Source organism: Chionomys nivalis, chromosome 7 (genome assembly GCF_950005125.1).
Source record: "Chionomys nivalis chromosome 7, mChiNiv1.1, whole genome shotgun sequence".
Classification (NCBI taxonomy): domain Eukaryota; kingdom Metazoa; phylum Chordata; class Mammalia; order Rodentia; family Cricetidae; genus Chionomys; species Chionomys nivalis.
In genome coordinates, this window is record NC_080092.1 from 32,906,563 (window position 1) to 32,923,807 (window position 17,245).

Consider the following 17,245-nt stretch of genomic DNA (forward strand, 5'->3'; position numbering starts at 1 on the left):
GTAATGAACAGAAATAATATAAACTTTTAAACCAAAAACTGAACTAAACTAGAAATCAGCTGGGAATGAATGTCTTCTGATACCTTGAGGTTCAACAATGCATATCTAAATTACACATGGGTCAAAGGAGTCTCAAGAAAATTTAAGGTGCTTTTTTTTAAATGGGGAAGGGGGAACACATGTGAGTGTGCAAGGCACAGCCTGCACACAGAGGTCAGAGGGCAACCACAGGTATCCGTCCTCACCTTCCATCTTGTTTGAGACATCTCATTTGATGCTGCTGTATAAGCAAGTCTAGCTTAGCTAGCTTGAAAGCATCTGAGATTCTCCAATGAGGACCAAAGACCAGTGGCTCTCCAGGAATCCTCTAGACCTTTGGTGCTCGGGTGGGGAGGTGGAGGCACTCAGCTTCATGGAACTACTGTGTTCTCAGCCTTTCTGGTGTGAGACCAGCTATTGCTGGAGTACTCCAATTCTATCATGTAAGCCAGTCTAATGATTCCCTTTGAATATAGACCCGATTCTGTTGGTTCTGTGCTTCTGAAAAACCCTAATACAAATGGACTACATACCTGGAGACCAACGTATGCAGAGATCACAGTGACCACCAAGACTGTATGGACAAATCTGTAGATCACTTTCTTAAGTTTCCTTTTTCTGACATTCTATCCCAAGAGTCTCTGGTCTCATGACTATAAATCCGAGGTTTTAGGTTCTTTTCTCTGCCTCACGTCACATCCACATCAAGCACAAGTAGAAAGAAACAGTGGAAAGAAACTGATGAAGACCTTGCTGACCACCGCTGGCTCACAGCTCCTCTGGCCAGAGAGAGGGGTCAGAGCACAAAGACGTGACTGGCCTGCTCAGCTCCCACTCTGCTCCACAGAAATGCCCAGAATGCCAGATTTCTGTTTCACACGTGTTTCCTTCTCTAATCTGCTGCCATTATTTCTGAGGGCATCTGAACAACTGGCCTGGGTATCAGTTGTAGGCAGTGAGAGAGATGGCAGGGTGTTTATGTCATTTAAAGGGAAGCCAAATCCATCATCTACAGGTTACAAACATACTCATGGAAGATGAACTCTCAAACCTGTGTTTCTCTAAGCACAGGAAAGGATTCGGAACAGAAACCTCACATTTATCACTATAAATAATTTTTTGCCTCAATTTTTATTAAATTTAAGCACACATACAGACAAGTTTAAAGGGTGACCAATAAGAAACTCTATATCCACCACGAAGATTCAACAATCATTGATCAATTCTACAATTTCAATTTAAAATATCCCGCAGACAGGATGACCTGTCAACTTAAAACTTTTGCATGCATGATAGGGAAATATAAACTCAAAATCTTTCCTATTCTAAGAAAATAAGCATACGACATTATCTAATACCTATTCTCATCTTTGTATTTTCCTAAACATCCCCCAAATGTCTTTTACAGTTTTTTCCTGACTACATTTCTCAATAAAGGATCACACTTTGCATGTGGCTGTCTCGGGAGCCTTGGGGAAAAAAGCCCACTTTTGTTCTAACAGACTGGCTATTTGAAAAGAGCAGCTCAATGGTCATTTCCAATGTCTCAAACTCTAATTCTATGACTGTATACTCTAACTTGTTACTCTCAATTCTCTGTAAACAGGAAGGTAAGTGTAGATAAAGAGATTTCTGTAGATTTCTGCTAACTGGTTTTAGCAGTGTATCACAAATAATAGTGTGCTTCTACAGCCTTGGCAGAAGCCACAATGGTTGCTTCCCACATGAAGGGGAACTCTGCCTACCAGAGCTCAATATGAAAGCAGGTGCTTCTTCTGCATAGCTCAATAAAGGATCTGCACAGCTGTCTTCTTTTGCGGTTATGCAATGTTCCTTAAATTTTTTTCTTGTAGTAGGTAGGTTTTACAATCAATCATTTTTTTGCCAGATTTAATGACAATAACAGTTGTTAAATGATTTTTCTAAGCTTATTGGTTTTGTATATAGTTAAAAGATGGCTTTCCTCAAATAATTTTATGAAGTTTTTTCCCCGTAGCCTTTTGAAAATATTACATCCAATTCTGTTTTTTTTTCTTTTTTGATGTTTGAAGTATCCTAAGTTTGACCAAAGGATGCATCTTCAAGTCAGTAATTCTAAAATGATGCTTTATCATAAGGATATACTGTAGGTGCATTTATATTCCCCCTGTACCAAACATGCAACCAGCCATTTCTTCAAGGAGTCTTGAATCCTTTTGATGGTGAATGGCATTTGCAAACCAAAAAGTGGGCACTGAGCATGCTCATGGCCACTAGGGATGGAAGAAATTCCAAGGTTCATCTGGAGCCTTATTTTTCTTACAAACACACTTAAAGACATAAAACTACTCTGATGAGCCAAAAGAAGTCAATCAAGAAACATATGCTGAATGCCTGCTTCATTCTAATTCTTTCCTCAGACAGAGGGTCTAATTAATGCTCTTAGGCAATTTCTAAAATGACAAACCAATGCAGTAAGGAACTAGGACTAGGGGAGATATAAAATATTAAAAGTGATGAGTAGATAGTTTAACATAAAATATTCATCTATAACTTTATACTTAAATCCTAAGGGCTGGAGATATAACTCAGTGGTAGAGCACCTTCTGAGTATGTATAAGGCCCTGGATTCAGTCGTCAGCACTACAAAGAAAAAAGTATTAGAAATTGTATAATAAAGATAGCCTCACACAGAAGCATACCGAAGCAATACCTCCATCAGGACCTTCGTTTGCTTTCAGAAGTTAAGTAGTTATTATAGAAGCAGGTATAAACAGAGACAGAAGAAAAGGAGGTATGTTCTCAACTCCACTACTAAGACCAAAGCTAGAGGAAACTCTAAAGATAAATGATACATCACTAGCAATAACATTTGAACAGGTTACAAAACAGTCTTCTTGAGCCTTGAGGATAGAAATGAACCTGTAACTATCATAGATTATCAGAGCTGAAGACCTCGGTTCTTGAAAGGCTATAAATTAAAATCCCTCCTGGTCCTAAAGTGCTAACAGATTCATAGCAAGAGACTCTGTCAACATTGGCCTCTACAACACATAACATACTGTTTGGATGACAAGTCTTCCCGCCTGTGTCTGCTCAGGCCAACTTCTATAGTACTAAGCCTCTATTCAGCTATACAGAACCAGATCCACTACAAATTCAGGAGAACAGAAGAAAGTTCTCCTTGGAAGAAACATTTAATTTGAAAAAGTAAATTCTAAATTAGTAAACTGACTATCTTTAATCATTACGGACTATGGAGAAAAAAATTCCTAAACTCTTTGTGTGTATATGTATATACATTAGCATACACATGAACACATGTATATGTGAGTATATACATGTGGCTATTTGCCTATGATGATGCTTTGATCAATGATAGACAACATATATCACAGTGGTCTCATCAGACTATAACTGGCCTGGAAAATTCCCACTTGCCTAATGACATCAGAGCTGCCATGACCTTATAACCATTATAATACCTTAGGCACAATGCAATTCTCACTTGTGCAAACAAACCTGCTGTGCTGGCAGCCAGATGACATTGCAGCACATACAACTATGTACAGTACATGACACATGATGATGGTGACAAACTACATTACTAGTTTACTCCTGTGCTATACTATACTTTTATATACATTCCACTAACAACATTTACACTAAGCATGATGGCTCATGACTGTAATCCCAGGATGTGGGAGGATGAGGCAGTAAAACTGCAAATTCAAAGCCCATCTGGGCTACATAATGAGCTCAAGGCCATCCTAGGCTACATAGTGAGACCCTATCTAAAATAAACAAGCAAACCAATAGAAAATTACTATAAAAAGTATGGATACATGCATGCATAACAATTAGTAAAAAAAAAAAAAAAGGCCATAAATTTGAAGGAGAATAGGGAGGAATTATGAGGGTCTGGAGGGAGAAAGGGAAAGGAGAAACATTGTAATTAAATTATAATCTCAAAAAAACAATCTTTTAAAAGTATGGTATGCTTATCACCTTAAGAGAGCACACTGATTGGCTGACCCAGACCATCTAGGATTGTTCAAGTGCAATGATGTTCCTATTAACATGGAACTGCCTATGAAGCACTTTCAAACTGTACCCCCAGTTAAGTGACATGACCATATATACATAAAAGTCATGTGTGTGTATATATGAATATATATGCATACATACAATACACACATATGTTGTATAAGGGGCACTTCATAAAAGCTTCCTTGTTGATACACAACAATTATTCTTTTCCTCCGTAGTGGTTCTTTATGAAAAGGAGGTCTCCCTATACCAGCTCATCACTTTAGGGACTGAGACCCCGTAATTCTTCGCATTACCAACTATTTCAGAGACTATCTTGAAAAGAAAATTCATGCATGGAAGTTCTTAAAAAGAGATGACTATCTCATGAAACAATGCTTATACATAAGCAACTTACTCATGTGTCTTGTTTTTTAAATGAGGCTTTTCAAACTTTTTGTATGAATTTAAAAAAATGACAGATTTAAAAAATCTTTTTGTAGTAGTTCTTAAATGGTTGACATCAGCATCCTTTGTATTTTTACTGTTCAACTATCCATGACTTAGTAGTAACTATTTGTTGTAGAAGTAAAAAAGATGAAATCCATTTTGATTTGTACTCTAGTTACTACTCTTCTGGTTGCTGTCTTGGATTAGAGGGATGAATTAAAGTTCTCAGGTTTGTCTCCTCTCAGAAATTTCTGATATGGAGTGAGGGACGAGCCATAGATGAAAGGTGTCCCGTACTCCTTCCATTTGTAGAGCCTTTCCTTCAGGTGGACTTTTTTGTGTCTACAGAGGTTTGACCTATAACTGTAGGCTTTCCCACATTCCATACACTTGTAGAGCTTCTCTCCAGTATGGATCCGCTCGTGTTCAGTGAGGAATGAATACTGGCTGAAGGCCTTTCCACACTGATTACACTGATAGGGCTTCTCTCCAGTATGGATCCTCTGATGTCGATAAAGGTTGGATTTACAGCCAAAGGCTTTCCCGCATTCTTCACATGTGTACAGCTTCTCCCCGGTATGGATCTTGCGATGTTCATTGAAGGATGAATACTGGTTGAAGGTCTTCCCACATTCATTGCACTGATATGGTTTCTGACCAGTATGAATTCTCTGATGTTCAATAAGGGTGGAGACACGTGTAAAGGTTCTCCCACACTGTAAGCACTGGCAAAGCTCTTCTCCAGTATGGAGTCTCTGATGTTCAGCTAGGGATGGGAACTGACTGTAGCCTTTCCCACACTCAGCACATTTATAGGGTTTCTCCCCTGTGTGGATTCTCTGATGTCTGTGAAGCTTTGCTCTGCAATTAAAGGCCTTGTCACACTCGGCACATTTGTAGAGCTTCTCCCCGGTGTGAATCCTCTGGTGCACAGTGAGGGTTGAACACTGGCTGAAGGCCTTCCCACATTCCCGGCAACGGTAAGGTTTCTCTCCAGTGTGCACCCTCAAGTGTTTAATGAGTGTGGAACTGCTGCCAAATGCTTTCTCACACTCACTACACTTGTATGGCTTCTCTCCAGTGTGGGTTCGCTGGTGAGCCAGGAGGGAAGATCTATGGCTGAAGTTTTTCCCACACTCACTGCACTTGTAAGGTTTCTCCCCAGTGTGAAGCCTCTTGTGCTCAAGAAGATGGAGACTTTGGGTAAACCTCTTCCCACATTCATTGCAGGCATAAGGTTTTTGTCCTGGGTAAACCTGGAAGCTTCTCATTAAATCAAAATCCTGTGGTAAATCCTTCTCCAAAGTGTGATACATATCAGGTTCCCTTTCTAGCGGATCACTCTCTTGTGAGACAAGCGCTTTATCTGTAAGCAAGGGTTTCCCAAGCTCAGAGTCTGTGGGATTTCCATCTTCACTGACAGTTTCCTTGGGTGATGCTGCCCCCTGCTCATGAACTTTCTTTTCTTGCTCCTGTGTTGTTAGGCTCTCAGATTTCACAACTTTTCCAAAGTTGGTTTTCCAGTGAGCACCCTCAGTGGATTCATGGTTTATTAGTCCACGAGATGCTTCTTCAATAAAAATATCTTGTTTGGGAAGCAATGTTTCTAACTCTGGCCAAATCTGGAAATCTGAAAAGAATTGGAAGAATTAATTCTTCCTTTGCTGGAAGAGAGACATGGATGCACGAGAAGGCCAATGAGATTGGCAGCAACACATATAAAGGAGGTTTGGTGCACCCTGACGCCAAACATGGACCCGAAACTGGAGGGAAAGTAGGATGGCAAGAACTAAATGTACAGTTAAGAAGCAGGGTAGGAGAATAAACTGGACCAATCAATGCAGTTCTAGAGAAACAAAAATTAAGACAGGGAAGACAGAACAGAACAGAGAAGGATATGGACCATGTGAAGTGACAGGCGGAAGTAAGCAACCATGGAATTCACTCCTCAGGCCTTCCCCACTTCCCCCTCTGCAAACACAGGAGGCAGGCAGGTCGCTCTCTACTTTCTTCTACTCACACGTCACTTGCATGATTGCATCTTTTTCCCCATGCTACCTCTGAAACAGTTAATAATTTAAAAATGTTTGGGCTGTTTTTCTTAAAATTGTGACTTTATATTCAACTGTACATTCATTACAGCCTGAGAGAGGGGAAAGAACTCTGCCAAAAAGATAGTATTTGGATATTAGAAATTGCAACAGCCCTAAACACAACCATGTTTGATCTCAGTTGAATACATTGATCAAAAGGAAAAACTATAGAACAGGTCAGCCATGTGCACCAATCTACATCTCAGACTGAACGAATGGCATGTTTTTCTGGCTATCTCTCATCACTTTCTATCTTTCTGCTAGGCAAATGGAGAAATGCTATTTTCATTTCTTCTATAATTGGAACCAGAAGACTATAATCTCTTTGTAAGAATCTTATGAGAATCATGAAAATCTGTAAGTTTTGTGAAGTCAGTTTGTTCTGAAGGTCTGAGTATGCCCAACCCCAAGTTCAGCTCTGACTCTATTGTTCTTTACTCAGTCATACTGGAAATGGATTAAGGTTACACCATTGCACTGAGATGGCTGCATGTCAACAAGCCATCTGTTTAAAAACAACAGGCCCTAAACACCACAACAGGGCTCATGACTTACAAAATGTCACTGTTGCACTGCCCTTCCATGACATACTCATGCAGATCCCTGCGTCTCCATTTCCCAGTGGCTCACTCACCTCGGCAGGTGTCTTTGCGATCTTTTCTGGCAATGCAGGGATCTTGTCCTTTCTGCAGTTTGCCAATCACCCAAGGTATTGAAAGCTGGATCCCTGCTCATGAGAAAGGGAACAGAGTTGAGATGAATGGCCTGAAGAGCAATCTCAGAGCCTCTTCAGATACCACTCAACAGCAGGGAAGGTCAGTCTTGGAAGGTGGGACACACACTTCCGAAGGGCAATGAAGATTAGGGCATGGGGCAACAAGCAAGAGCCGATTCAAAATTACTACATGGTTCTGGAAATGAACTTCTCTGAGACACGGTATGCCTGTACAGTTTTCAATAACATCTAAATGTCTTAGATGAATTTCAGACTATCAAACTACATAAACTGGGATATAGTGACTGGCCTGTGTCAGAAAACTGGGAGCAAGATGCAAGGAAGGGCAAAGAAGGGAGAAAAAAAGCATAAACAGTATGAGAGAAAAATAGACTTTCACTCTTCAGAGATGTGACTTCCCCTGCAGCACAATGGGGTAGAAAACAGTGGGTTCTGAACCCAAAGAAGCAGCTTCATGGTACGGGAGAATTGTCTGTATTTTGTCAATCATGTTTAAATAAACAGTAATTGCCGGGCGGTGGTGGCGCACGCCTTTAATCCCAGCACTCGGGAGGCAGAGGCAGGCAGATCTCTGTGAGTTCGAGGCCAGCCTGGTCTACAAGAGCTAGTTCCAGGACAGGAACCAGAAGCTACGGAGAAACCCTGTCTCGAAAAATCCAAAAAACAAACAAACAAAAAAAACCAAAAAAAAAACAAAACAGTAATTGGCCAGACAAATATAGGCAGGTCAACCAGAGAGAAAGTAAAGGCAGGGCGATGAGAACAGAACATTGGAAAGGAGAAAGCCCATTCCTCCCACTCCTGCCCAGACTCCAAAGAAACAAGATGTGAGCTGCCCTACTGAGAAAGATACCAAACCATGTGGCTAACATAGATAAAAACAATGGGTTAATATAGGCTACAAGAGCTAATATGTAGCCTAAACTAATGGGCCAATCAATTTTATAACTTATGGAGATCTCTGTGTGATTTTCTTTGGGGCTTGCTGGCTGTGGGGTACTGGGCGGGACAGAAACCCCAACAAGCAGGCCCCGATTGTGTTACAGCTTCAAGATGTTCTAATACATTGTTTAGAAGCAAACCACTTACCCAGGGAGGCCAGGTTGCTGTAGTTCTCCAGCATCACCTCCCGGTACAAGGTTCTCTGTGCAGAGTCCAGATGCAACCACTCATCCTGGCTGAAGAACACGGCCACATCCCTGAATGTCACAGGCTCCTGGAACAGCAAACCCATTCCTGCTTACCCTAGAGCAACAGTTCTCAACCTGTGGGTCACGATGGGGGGTGATGGGGCTGAACTGTTTTCACAGGGGTCACATATCAGATACCCTGCATAACAGATAGTTACATTACAATTCATAACGGTACAAAATTACAGTTATGAAGTAGCAACAAAAATAATTTTATGATTAGGGGTCACCACAACATGAGGAACTGTATTAAAGGTTGTATTAATTAGGAAGGTGGAGAAGCACTGTCATAGACCATCATCTTCATCATCTGGATGAAGGTAATACTGGGCGCATACCAAGAAATTCTGACACTATCTCAGGATACTAGTATTCTGAATCATCTAGTTATGTAATTTCTCGGTAACAGTTATTAACTATTTTACTAAGCAAGTATTCATTAAGAACCCACTAGAACCAAAGACATATGACACCAGCTGTGGAGGTTAGGGATTGGAGGGCAGAGTCCCTGACAGTAGGGAATTAAAATCCCAACCTAAAACTTCATAGTGTTTCTAAGCAAGCACAACCTTCTTTCACTCAAAATCTAAGCAACAGAAAGAACAATATAAATCAGAATACATGTAGAGCAGGAAAGCTGAGGAAAATACCAACCAAACACTAAGAAACCCCTTCTTCTAAAACATAGTTTAGTGAGTATGTTAGGGATTACGGTAGGAACTTTGCAAACACTATCACCTTTAAATCTTATGAAAACCCTTTAAAGACAAGGCTATAGTTACAGCATTTTGCAAATGGAAAAACATGTCAGGAAGTTGACTCAGTGGGTAAAGGCACTTGCCTCCCAGTCTTGACAACCAGAGTTTGATGCCGAGTATCCACATGGTAGAAGAGAACCAACGTCTACAAGTTGTCTTCTTACCCCAAAACTTGTGCTGTGTCTCAGACATACATACTCAATAAATAAATAAATGGGTTAAGTAACCTTCCCGAGAGAATATTAGAAAAAAAAGGTGGAACTAGGGTTCGAGTTCAGGTAAGCAGACCTCTAAGCTACTATCAGGTTTCTATTCAATGTGAAAATCAAAAGAACCATAGGATTTGTAAAACTGTATAGATGTCAGAAAAGGCAAATGATAATACAAGTTACATGAAATACATAGTCATTAGAAGAATGGGGCAAGCCGGGCGGTGGTGGCGCACGCCTTTAATCCCAGCACTCGGGAGGCAGAGGCAGGCGAATCTCTGTGAGTTCGAGACCAGCCTGGTCTACAAGAGCTAGTTCCAGGACAGGCTCCAAAAACCACAGAGAAACCCTGTCTCGAAAAACCAAAAAAAAAAAAAAAAAAAAAAAGAAGAATGGGGCAAATTTGGACACCTGACACTAGATTTGATCTTAATATACTACTGCTACAAAACAATCTTTTGTAAAGTTCTATACATATATACACCTATGCAGGTACACACACAACACCAGGAACACTTCCCTAATTACTTTCTGGTGTTTATGGAGAGGGGCAGAAAAGCAGTCCTTCATTAATTTCTTAACATCCTCACAATTTTTTTCTGTGTTTGTTTCTTCCTTTCTTTCAAATTTGTTTTCAGTGCTGAAGATGAAACTCAGGGCTTCACTCATTTTAAATATGCACTTTACTGAAGAACCAGTCTGCCTATAACTTAGGCAAACTAGGTTCATTCCTATTTATGATTTAATCTGTTTCTCAAGGACTTGGCTATGCCCCACCTGTAACCTTAACTATCAATGGATCTGTACTGCCTGTTCTAGGAATGGCAATGATGTCTTTGTTTTGAAAGGTTATATGACCACCTTGCTATGACTATCTGTTGTCATGACTACCTTGTTATGCTGCCCACCTTGCAACCAAGTCTTTGGTTCATGAGGGACTAACTTGTTATATTTATGTTCTGCTCCTGTAACCCTGCCTATTTTGACCACCAAATCACCTATTTGGAAACCCCCTACCCTGAGTTATAAAAGCCTATTCTTCTCTATATCCAATGCAGGCCTCTCAAACTCTGCCTTAGTGAGAGGCATCCCTTGTACATGAGGAAAACACTTTGCTTTAATTAATTGCTTGTTTTAATTAATTGGTCATGATGATTTGGGTCAGTAGTCTTTCTCCTCACATCTTGAATTACACACTTAACCCCTGAATTATTTCAGGGTGTAATTTAGCTCAGTGGCAGAATACTTACTTGCCTGGCATACATGGGGCCTAGGTTCAGTCCCCAGTAACCACAAAAACATCCAGAATCTAACTGAACTTCTAAACCAGCTTTTCTATTGTGCCTTGCTATGGTCTGGGTGTGAGATGTCCTCTACGCGCTCATGTGTCTGAACACTCACCTGGTCCCCAGCATAGGGCACGGTTTTGCGAAACTGTAGAATTTTGCAGCTGTGGCCTCGCCAGCAGAAGTGGATCACTAGGGTGGGCCCTGGAGAAATCTCATTCCAGTTAGGGTTTCTCCTTTCAGATCTATCCAGATGTGAACAAGCTCTACTCAACACTACCACTGTCGGAGACCAATCTATTCTGCTATTCCTTTTCCTGCCATGATGAACTATAGTCCCTAAAACCGTGAGTCAATAAATTCTTCCACTTTTAAGTTGCTTCTGTCAGATACCCTGTTCTAGCGACAAGAAGCTAATATATACTTCTTTGCATTATTGGTGGTTTCTCTAGAATTACAGCATTCTTAGTTCTTCTCTACAACAAACATATTCTTCAAAGAGTAGCAGAAACTTGCAAGTATAGCGAGCATCGCCATCTCTTCTTTATGTTATGGCTATGGGGTTTTCCTAGTTACAGGACTGTGCCAATCATACTCCTGTTCAGCTTCCACTTAGAGGCAAAGGAGGCAGCACAGCAAGACTGAGTGAGGACGCCAAGATTCCGCTACAATCCTCCTTAACAGTACACACAGACCTTACACCAGTATCCCTGGGTCTGTGTGAAGCGACTTGGGTTGAGGAGCCCTCAGAGGAACTCCTACTTACCCAGTTACCTTTCTAATGCTCTAACCTGAATTCCCAGCTAGCACAACTTCCTCTTAGCTACCAGAACTTTCTACAATCTTTCTTGTTCTGCTGGCAATAAGCAAGCTAAATTTTCTTGTGTCTGGGAATGTCTTCATTTTGCCTTCATTCTTGAAGACAGTCTTCAGTGGATACAGACTGAGTGACAGTTTCTGTCTACATATAAAAGCCATTTGACTTTTTCTGGACTCTGGTTTCTGATGAAAAGTCAATGGTCACCATTTTTCTCTGTGTAACAATTTTTTGGTCTGCTTTCAAATTCTTGTTTTTTGTAATTTGCCTATGACTGTTCAGTTCAATATGATGGACAGCAGTCATGAGTGGCCATTACCACAAACTGTGGCTTCTCTAAGTGATATGTGCTGTGTATTTAAACATTTAACAGATTGGTTTACTAAGTGTGTGTGTGTGTGTGTGTGTAAAGACACACACATATATATACAAATGTAAGCATAAAGACACATGCATGTACGCACAAACACTTAGTACCTTGATAATTTTATATTGGTTACATGCAAAATAATGTTTGTATAAAGTGTATTAAATAAAACATTAGATTATTTGCTCCTGTATTTAATATTTAGACACTTGGACTGCATGTATGGTTCACACACTACTGCCAGTGATGGGTGACTCTTATGAAAACTTCCTTCTCTCAAAATTCTCCTTTACAACTGCAAAATACATTTCACTCCTTAGATTCTGTAAGTTATATAACCACATTCTTGGTGGGTGGGTATTTATGTCCTTATTTTCTATGTGAATATGTATGTGCATATATTTATATTTGTGCACATGTGTGTTGCTGTGGAATAATCTTTTGTACGCTGTGAAGAAGCATCACTCTGATTGGTTTAATAAAAAGCTGAATGGCCAATAGTTAGGCAGGATCTCCAGGCACAGAGGATGCTGGGAAGAAGGGCAGAGATGCGAGGAGGCACAGGGGAAGCAGGAAAGCGGGATGGACAGCACGTAGATGAGATAGTCGAGCTTCGGGGCAGCACATAGATGAATAGGAATGGGTTAATTTAAGTTATAAGAGCTGGCTAAAAACAAACTTAAGCTATTGGCTAAGCTTTCATAATTAATAATTAGTCTCTGTGTCGTGATTTGGGAGCAAGTGGTTGGGACAGAAAAACGCCGCCTACATAAGAGCTAACTGTAGTGATATTTCATTTATATTTTAATAAATAAAGCTGAAGATCAGAAAGTAAAACAGCTCCACTGGTCAGCTTTACAGACCAAGCAGTGGTGACACACACCTTTAATCTCAGTAGCCACACTAGATTGCCATAGAAACCGGGCAGTGCAAGCCTTTAATCCCAGTCCTACATGGCTGGAGACGGGAGGAGACAGCTCTCAGACACAGTCTCAATCTGAGATACCTGGAGGCAGGATTGTCATTTCGGACTGAGGCAGAGGTTAAGAGTCAGTGGCTGACTGTTTTGATTTTTCTGACCTTCAGGTTGAACCCCAATTTCTGTCTCTGAGTTTTTATTAATCATGCTTCAGCTAGTGGGACAAGCCTAAGCTATAGGCTGAGCTTTGATAATTAACAAGTCTCTGTCATGTTTTGTGAGCTGGCAGCCCAAAGAAAAATCTGTCTACAAGTTCCCAGTTGGTAGACTGTTTAGAAAGAATTAGGAAAGTGGGCTTTGAGGTTTCAAAAGCCCCATGATAGGCCTAGGCTCTCCCTCTGCCTCCATCTTGTGTGTCAGACGGAGCTCTCACTACTGCTCCAATGCCATCCCTGTCTGCTCAGTCACACTTCTTATGATGATGGCCATGCACTGACCATAGGAAAGTCACGCAGCAGCAGCACCTCAGTCCATGGAAACCGGCTCGGAGCGGCTGCCGAGCATCTTTTCCAGGGGAGTCATACAGAAACATCCATTCATCCCAGGTAGAGAGGGCACCAACAGACAGGCACCAATTCTGTGTACCTCTAGCTTGGCAAACCCGTGCATTGACTGGGGTTTCTTACGGTACTATGCCCCACCACAGCATGAGCAACTCCGAAAACGCCTCCAACCAGAGTCACTCTCCCACCTCTGAGAGACCCTCACACCACCAGCTACCCAGTCCCTAACACACACACCTAGGGCAGGAACAAGTGGGGATCAGAATCTCAGATTAGGGCCTTGGGACCCTCTTGCTCCAACCATGACATCCTCATTAGCACAGACCTAGTTTTCTGTTGTACTGTTCTCCTTAGTTCATTGCTGCATCACAGGTCAAGGTCTTCTGAAGGTCACCAAGTTTTACTCTGTGCCTCGTGATGGTGTCAGAAGGAAATAGCTACAATACAAGTACAAACTCTTCCATAACTTCTCTTACCTAAAATGAAAAACGTCTGTCCATATAGACACACAGAGAAGTATCCCAACCTTTGGACAGAGGATAGCCCATGCCAGAGTGAGGACTGCTGGGCACTGTATTCTGCTAGTGTTTGTCACTACCATAGCACTGACTTTACAGGGGAGAAACAAGCAGAGCCAAAGCAGATTTACAGGAATTCAGAGCTTCAGAGACTACTGAGGACAAACCCATCCTGCTCAGCTGGCTTTGGACCAACCTATTTCTGATAACACTACAAAGTAAACATCAGCTCTGCTATTCCTCAGCATTTAAATTATCCAACGAAGAAAGGGAAGTACTCTGGCTTTACTAAGTCTCATTTAGAGACAGTTCTTTCCTCTGGATAAAAAGGACAGAAATTCTACCTCTAGCCCTGGATGGAGTCCTGACACTCTAAACTAGCCAGAACTTTACATATTCTGTGTCCTTCCTTTAAAAGCTAATCCAGGGGCTGCAGAGATGGCTCAGTGGCTAAGGGCACTGACTGCTTTTCCACAGGATCCAGATTCAATTCCCAGCACCCACATGGTGTCTTACAACCATCTGTAACTCCAGTTTCAGGGCATCTGACAACTTCTTCCAGCCTCCAAGGGTACCTGGCACACACGGTGCACACAAACATGCAGGCAAACCATTCATACACATAAAGTAAAAATAATAAATTTTCAAAAATTTTAAAGAGCTAATCAAGTTGGGCCTGTCAATTACCTGGTGAGGAATTTGCCTCTACCTGCTTCTTCCACCACCAAAATCTGATTCACCGGAAGATATGCTAAGGAGAAGGAGGACTAATTATCCCTTAATAAAATAATGTATTTATACTTCCCAGAAGCCTTTGGGTAGTATCTTGTAGGCTTCCATCATGTAACCTTTGGAGATTGCTGGATTTTTAGAGTTACCCAGAAAACTGCAACTTTTCCTTTGTACCCTTTTCTTTTTTTCAACTACTGAACAAAATCCAAGCATGCTTTCCTTGGCGCTCTGGGGCGTCTCATGAATTCCGTGAAGCTACTTCCCCTACCACACAACTTTCTGCCTACCATGCAGTATCGTGACCTCCATTGCTGAACCTGCCTCTAGGATCCTAACTCTAAGGCATGGTTTTCTTCCTCTTTTCCATCTCCCTCCTCCTGGCAGCTGCCAAGGTTTACAACCTATCTGCCTGTTATTTTTCTCAAACTCTAATAACATTTTCTTCAAGCTTCCTTCTGAGTACATTTCTAAATACTTTTATTAATGAAATTAAGAACCCAAGAGAGGGGACCAAATTCCCTGGCAACAGAAGGTATTTTAAATTATTAAATTATAATGAATGACCCCCATACCTCTCCTTTGGCTAAGAAAATGGGATAGACATTCCACCTAGAGGATCCCGTTACCCCGCCTTTTGGTTTCTTTTTAGAAAAGCATCTGGGAGGTTTTGTAAGATGGTGGTTACAGGACAGTACCTGTTCGGGACCTGGCAGAACTCTTTGTCCCCAGGTCTACTCCTTTGTTAAGTGTAAGGTGGAAGGCTTTTGTACCTTTGCCTTGAGGGTCAGATATGCAACTGGACTTTGCATATCTCTGTTGAAAGCTAATTTTGCAAGTGAGAAAAGTAACAGGGGCTAAGAAGGGAAACACAATCACATCCTTGAGTCAGAAAGCAACTGATGCAATGACAAGCTTCACTTACCGTCCCTCGAGCAGCCAGCAAATCCACAGCCATTTCCTTTCTTAGTTTTCCTGCCAAAGGAGAGCTGAGTGCTGACAAAGTATGCCTGGTAAGGGGAAAAAAATGTGGTAAGGAATTCTGGTACCAAGGAAAGGCTCGGAGCAAGGAAGTTAAAACCACCCACAATGGAGATCTGGAGAGGTGGCCCAGTGATTAAGAGCACTTCCTGCTCTTGCAGAGAACCTGAGTTTGATTATCAGCACCCATAAACTCCAGTTTCAGGGGATCCAACATCCTCTTCTGGCCTCCTCAGGTTCTGTGCTCACGGACACACACACACATAGACACATAAACATGATTCAATTCTTAAAACACACCCATAATGGTCATGAGATCCCAAGAAAGCTATCCCGTATAAACAACGCAAACCAAATGGTAAGAATGCTGACCAAACCAATCTGTCAGGACTCCATTCCTTAACTACACTTCTAATTTACACTCGTCCCTCCACGCCCACCCATTAGCGCCTAGTACAAAAACTGTAGCAATGTCAAAAGGTAGGATATGCCGGATTTAAAGCACAAAGGATGATGTGTCCAAGTTCTCTGCAAATTCAATGCCAGTCTATCTAAAGGACTTGAGTGCTGGCCATTTGGGAAATCCTGGCGCCGGTTCTCTGTGCAGCAGAGGTGGGGCTGTGCTGCCGACGTGGCTGAGGTGGATAGCCAAGGGGTTCACAGACTGCCCAAAGTGACAAGACATTGCAAGGCGTACAGATAAGGGAATTCTGCTTCAAGTCCAAGTCTCTAGACAAGTCTAAGCGAATGCTCCAGCCACACTATGCTTTGGTTTCTTCATCTGCACCGCGGGCACAATGGGCCCATAAGTTGGTATTAGATGCGCTTATTCATGAAGTTAGCCTAGACTGCTAGGTATCAGCTGTTGTTTTTATGACCTGCATCGCTAAGATGCCACAGAAGATGCACCGGTCCCCGGCCTCCGCAGTCTGGGGCCCGCCGCTCTCCGTGACGGGCCGAGCCAACCTGCGGGTCTCAACCTTAAGGCCGCGAAGCAGACGCCAGGCCGCGCCAGGCCCGCCGCGAAGCCCACCGCCCGCTACGCCCCGCCCGCCCACTCCGTCGCACTCACGGACGTCGGCGCTCGCCCCAGCCGCCCTCAGCACGAGCGGTCTCGAGGATGTCTGCCCCAGACGCGCACTCCTTGTAGTCAGGATCACCTCGGCTAGGAGCGCCCCCCAAAACGCCGCGAGCTGCCCCGCCACCAGAAGAAACCCCAGAGAACTACCATTCCCGGCATGCCTCGGGGCTTCTCTGACTACATTTCCCAGAAGGCACCGGGACCAAGAAATTGCTGAGTGTAGCTGTGGTTTGGCCCGTGTAATAAGGTTGCTGTAATGCAGGGCTTGGGGGGAGGGGGGTGCACTACAAACCTGGCAACCTCTGCAGACCCGGCCAGGCTCTCTCAGTCAGTCCTCAGACTCGTTCGCTTGGCGGGCAAAGTGATATGACAAGACCAAACCGGAATTTAGTGTTTGGGAGTTAGGATCCCACCCACACCAAGTACCAAGCTAGTCCGCTAACTACTCATGGAGTTACAGGACAGTCAGGGCTAGATAAGCTTATGTCTAAAAACAGACAA

General features: G+C 42.4%; 1 protein-coding gene across 1 annotated transcript; it reads right to left on the minus strand.

Annotated features, from left to right (window-relative positions):
* Positions 1 to 1,157: 1,157 nt before the first annotated feature.
* Znf354c (zinc finger protein 354C) lies at positions 1,158 to 16,868 on the minus strand. Its single transcript, XM_057776065.1, has 5 exons — positions 16,736 to 16,868; positions 15,608 to 15,692; positions 8,416 to 8,542; positions 7,225 to 7,317; positions 1,158 to 6,127 (listed from the first exon to the last, which is right to left on the minus strand). Exons 2-5 carry the CDS (start codon positions 15,638 to 15,640, stop codon positions 4,701 to 4,703), a joined length of 1,680 nt encoding a protein of 559 aa, XP_057632048.1. The 5' UTR covers positions 15,641 to 15,692; positions 16,736 to 16,868; the 3' UTR covers positions 1,158 to 4,700.
* Positions 16,869 to 17,245: the final 377 nt, after the last annotated feature.